This window comes from Terrapene carolina, unplaced genomic scaffold (assembly GCF_002925995.2).
Source record: "Terrapene carolina triunguis isolate 2854851 unplaced genomic scaffold, T_m_triunguis-2.0 Scaffold53, whole genome shotgun sequence".
In the NCBI taxonomy this organism is placed as follows: domain Eukaryota; kingdom Metazoa; phylum Chordata; order Testudines; family Emydidae; genus Terrapene; species Terrapene triunguis.
This window is the reverse complement of record NW_020664404.1, coordinates 2,877,168-2,882,728: the sequence shown is the minus strand read 5'-3', so window position 1 is coordinate 2,882,728 and position 5,561 is coordinate 2,877,168. Positions and strand designations below refer to the sequence as shown.

The 5,561-nt window shown below is 43.7% G+C and overlaps 1 protein-coding gene across 2 annotated transcripts in view; it reads left to right on the top strand.

The window, feature by feature from the left end:
• Positions 1–5,357, top strand: part of TGFA (transforming growth factor alpha) — a 40,293-nt gene extending 34,936 nt beyond the window's left edge. Inside the window, exons 5-6 of one of the 2 annotated variants that reach the window (XM_024201248.3) lie at positions 1,429–1,538; positions 4,565–5,357. In XM_024201248.3, coding sequence (XP_024057016.1) covers positions 1,429–1,538; positions 4,565–4,572 — 118 coding nt within the window. In that variant the 3' untranslated portion in view covers positions 4,573–5,357. Of the gene's footprint in view, positions 1–1,428; positions 1,637–4,564 lie in introns of those variants that run through there. The other variant, XM_024201247.2, reaches the window with a different exon arrangement.
• The last annotated feature ends 204 nt before the right edge of the window (positions 5,358–5,561 follow it).

Sequence of the window (5,561 nt, the reverse complement as noted above, 5' to 3'; positions counted from 1 at the left end):
CGTCCTCTTTTTTGCTTGCTGGATTATGGTAACCCTACAGAACAGCTCATCCCTATTGATGTAAAGTACTTCAATGTTAATTCTAAGGGCAGGTGGACAATATACTCGTGTTGCAACATGCATATATTGTTAAGATAACAATGCTGTCTTCACTGTGTAATTTAAAGGAAGTGTTGTTGTGGTTGATTTCCCAACCCAAGTGGCTTGTGTTACGAGACACATTGCTTCATAGTCTCTCTGCATGTCCTAACTCTTCTTTCAGTTAGCTCTTAACTCTTCATTCACGATGGGCTCAAACGAACAAACCAGTCGGTACAGCTGCAATAAACCAGTGTGTTTGTCTTGCCATCATTGTCACTTTTCTCGCGGCTGATATATACTTATAAATGTAAATAAATCTTTCAACAGCACATCAGTCGGTGCTATTGGCTGCTGTGTACAATTTGTTCCAAATTCATTGAGGGCTTTTATCCCTTCCAGTTGTCTGAGGTCTAAACCAGAGTTTCTGAGCACTTGTGGTTTGTTTATCTGTATTAAAGTAGCACCTAGAGGCCCCAAATGAGATCAGGATCACACTGCGGTAGGAGCTGTACAGCTGCATAGTGCCAGTCAATTTCTTACAATCTAGATAGATAAAGGGTGAGAGAGAAGTATTCTCATCACCCCCGTTTCACAAATGGGGAAACTGAGGCACAGAGGCCCTGATTCAGGGGAGCATTTAAGCATATGCTGAAAATCAAGCAGATGCTTATGTGCCTTCCTGGATGGGGCCAAAGACTGAGAGTAGGTGGCTTATCTAAGATCACACAATGAGCCTCTGGCAGAGGTAGGAATTGAATCCCTATCTCCTGAGTCACGGACTGGTGCCTTCATTGTCAGGCTGTCCTTCCTCTCTGGATTCTTTCCTGTCTAGACTTGATCCTGAAAGATCTCATGGCACTTTTCCTAAGAGTAGGGTTTTGAGTCTCCAGTGTCTGGTTCAAATTCCAGATCTCGGGTAACTAACCAGATCTAAATTCATTCCTGTGCATCAATGGAGCTACACCAGGGGTGAGTTTGTCCCATTTTTGCCTATCTAAATTCCCCTGTTGCTTTGCAATTAGGCAAATGCTTTGTCCTTACATCAAGACACTCGTGTAGCGTTGTTGGTGCTGTAGTAACGCCTGTCATTTCCCACCCCCAGTGGGGAAATTGCATTTCGATGCTAAGCGAAGTGAATGCTGTGTGTGATGGACCGCAGTCTATTCTGTCAGTCTGCATTGGCCTCTTCACTAAAGTCAATGGAGCTTTTTGGGGTAGCTGAGAGCAGAGCTAAACCCAACAGGTTGTGAGATGGTTATTGCTGAACAATAGAGACCTCTTCATTGTTGTGCACGAGCTCTTTGCCTTGTCTCCGTCCTAACATCCCTGCCCTTAATTGCATTTCAGCTGCTGTCAGATAAGAAAACATTGTGAGTGGTGCCGAGCCTTCATCTGCAGACACGAGAAGCCCAGTGGGCTCCTGAAGGGGGGAACTTCCTGTTGCCATTCAGAGACAGGTAGGAGGAACAATTGTCGTACCAACGGCTTCCTTCTAATAGTTTCATTGGCTGGCCGCGGAGATGGAGATCCTGTTAAGGAGCTGAGTTCCGTTTAGCGGGCGTCGGTAGCAGGCAAAGTCCAAATGATCCCTCTTCTGTTATTATTTAACTTGTATCTCTCCATACCCATGGATGATGCATGACGCCTGGCAGTAGCCATTATCAGATTCTTCAAAGGAAGGTGCCACCATCTTGGTCAACACCCCGGGGACTTGACCCGGGGACCTCTACAGCTAAAAGCGTGAGCTGCTACAGTTTTTGAGCTAGAGAGTCCAGGCTGCCTAGCGCTGCAACAGACTCCTATCCTAGGTGGATCAGGCACAGAGGCGGGCCTGTGTTGGGATTCCCTCCGAGACCTTTTTTTTTTCCCCATTCAGCTGCCCAAGAACTCAGTTTGACTCCAGATTTTTGTCACTTGAGTATCTTTATTTGGCCTACAGCAAAGCTGTGCTGAGTTGATCAGATTCAAGCATAGGGGGTGGATATAGAGCGTACCACACACCCAAAGTTACACAAAAAACCTCTTCCTTTTTATATACATATACACATTATGTTGCATTTACTGTTTTGGGGATTGGCTTGGTTACTGCAGAGGTACCAATCCCTGTACAGCATGCTCTAGACACGTACTGTCCATGTATGACTTCCTATTTACATTCCAGGCTTATTTTGTCCATTGTAAATGGTTCCCTGGGTGTTCCCCCTCATTTTAGCTAGTACAGACATTGTCTCTTATCTTATTGACCCATTAACTTAGCTTAGTTTTAGCATGGACATTCTGTTCCCAACCTCCTGTTCCATTTACCTCCCTAATCTTGTCTCCCAAGAAATGAGGCCTCACCTATGTCTAATGATTCATGTCACGCCGGGCCTACAACCTGTAACACGCTTACCAGGGGGTTATATCTGCAGTAGGCAGTTATGGGAGCAGGATCAATGGGGTCCTTTTGTGAGCATCGGTACACTTCATCCTTCAGCGTCCTCTATTAGAATGGCCCTGTTTACCTCTTGGAATGCATCTGAGATCAACCTTTCATGCATTTAAATTTTTTTTTTTTTGTTGCATTCCTACCTTTTGGGGGAGGGATAGGGGAGGCTGACTTACCAGGTAAGTTAGAACTGCTGAGCAACTTTGTTTCTTAAGTGAGTTTAGCTGGCATTTCCAAGATGCAGGGTGATGATACCTAGCTCTTATATAGCAATTTTCATCCATAGATCTCCAAGCTCTTTTGCAAAGGAGGTCAGTATCATTATCTCAGTTTTACACATAGGGAAACTGAGTCACTGAGAGGGGGAAGTGACTTCCCAAGGTCACCTATCAAACTAGCGGCAGAGCTGGGAGTTGAACGCAGATCACCTGAGTCCTGGTTCAGTGCCTAATGAAGTTAAGATATAGTGAAATAATGTTGCCATAAAGATGAAGATGTTTAATCCACAAAGGATCAAAAGGAGGTGATTGTAAAATGGCATTGGTGTAACACTGAATCAGGCCCCATTGGGTCTGATCATGTGAATAAGCGTTGCTGGCTTAGACCCCATGCTGAGAGAAATGCAAATAGTAAAGCACATAGAGTGAGAAGTAATATAATCTAATAAATTAGTAAATCTTATTTAACTGAGGGAAGATTTCAAATGTGCAATGGTAGCTAACCAACCTTTGAAAATATCCCCCTAAATATGCAATTTCCCAAGTCTCACTTTTTACAGACCACCTGAATTTATAGTAAAGCATCTTTTGAATGCGGAGTGATTTTTTTGTTTTTTACACCCTTTAAAATTGATTTACAAACCATTTGGCATGCCTAGTTAGGGTTACTGCATCTGCGTGTAGACAGGTCTCATTTGTGGCACTAAATGAGCATTGATTGCAAGAGATTTCCAATTACACTGGAATAAATCACAACCTTTTTTAGCATCTCTGAAAATACAGCTTCTGTGCTTTTGGCAGTTCGGTACAACGTTTTCTTTGTCAGCGTCGGGGTTTTTTGCACAACACGTTGCAATAAATTCAAGGTGACATATGACATACCGTCTAGGCAGGGGCCAGAGTTATTCTGGATCTTTTCCTGTTTTTCTTTAATTTTGTCTCTGCTCTAATTATTTATCTTAGTCAGCCTGGATTATTCATTGCACTCACGAAGGAGACTGAGAGTTCTGTAGAAAGCATGTACTCCTCTTATTGTTAGCGTTTTGCTTTTAGATTATTAGATCTATTTATAATGGCAGCTAAGGTGCCTTTATTTGTCCTGGATTTATATAGTGCTCTCCTGAGTGGTTTGTGGCTATATCAGGTGCTACAGATTGTAGGGGGAGGTATTGTACTTTTCATACGGTGAAGGAGAGAGCGCTTTAGACTTCTATCAAGAGACGGGGAGCCCTTATCCATAGATCAGGCAGTGAAACAGCAATGTCATTTGAACGTGAACTTTTATGAATGAGCAAGAAGGAAAAACAAGCTATCTACTCCCTGTCCTATGTATTAAAATTTGACTGACTGAGTAATTTTGGTTGCCCAAATTGAGCAGCCTGGTCTTCAGAAAGTGCTGAGCCACCCACCCTCTGAAAATCAGACTGTTCTTAAATGCTATAAGTTAGGCACCCAAAATCATAAGTTATTTAGCCCCTCTGGGGTATTGCTGTAATGGAATTTCTAATGTGTTTAACCATGGAGGACCGGTCCAACAATGGTTATTGGCCAAGACGGTCAGAGATGCAACCCAATGCTCAGGGTGTCCCTAAACCTCTGACTGCCAGAAACTGGACAGGGGATGGATCACTCAAAATTGCCCTGTTTTGTTCATTCCCTCTGAAGCACCTGGCACTGGTCACTGTCAGAAGACAAGATACTGGGTTAGGTGGACCATTGGTCTGATTTAGTATGGCCGTTCTTATGACTCTTGCCTTCTGATGCTAGACTAGAGCCAAATTATGCCCTCGTTTGCTCCCACGGAAGTAGGTTAACCCTTGTGTTTTTTATTCTGCAGTGGTCTGAAGGAGAATTGGATCTGACCAATATATTAATTGCCATGGCCAGATGGGACTACTGCAGTATAATAAAGGAGGCCTCCCCCGTTCCAGAGAAGAACATTTTTCCACGGAAGAAAATGCTCTGGAGGGGACTAGTATCAAGCATACGCTACATTACCTTGACTCTTCATATGCATCCTGTATTATATGCTGAGCTTTCAGAACCTTGCCAAATCGAGGGCACCATCTCCATGGGGCTATCCAATGTGAAGCCATGAACTAATGAGTAGACCACATCTCCACAACCATGGAATCTTAAAGACTGTTTTACGAGACTTCAGACTCGAACACAAGAACTGCACGTGGGTCAGCTTCATGTTTATGTAGATGTGACAATTTGTGTGTTGGGGAGTAGGTTTGACACCAGTGATTGGGGGAAAAAGTATGTACAGTTCAGGTTGGAGATAGCTTATGAGAACAGTCTGTCAGTATCTGTCCTGTTTTGAGACTTTACGGAACGTACCTGAAGGCTGGGTCTTTGGTTCATGCATTTGTTACATACTCATTGGGAGGAGCAGTTGCAGGTCTCTGTTTTCAAAAGGGAGAACCCAACCTTTCGAAGGAACATCCTATTTGCCTGACTGCGATTTTTCCTTTGTGCTGCTGCTGCCATTGGGACATTCGCCCTGCCAGATGAAATCTGGGGGGGAATACAGGACGAGGTGAACTGGCCAGGGTTATCCTGTCCCTTTCTGATGATATTCAATTCCTCTTCATCAGGAGACAAGTTGCAAGAGAAAAATAGCAACGCTCGAGCCAGTGTGTGTGGGGGGGGAAATGTGTTCATGCCCCGGAATCCTTTGCATTTTAAATGTGATGGCAGAAAATATTCCAAGTTATTGAGGCAGAAAAATGTGTTTGGGGGTTAAATGTCTTTTGTGTTCTTGGAAAGCTGAAAAAATGGGACATGGAGATAACCATAACAAAATGGCGGCCATTGGGGTGGTGGAAATC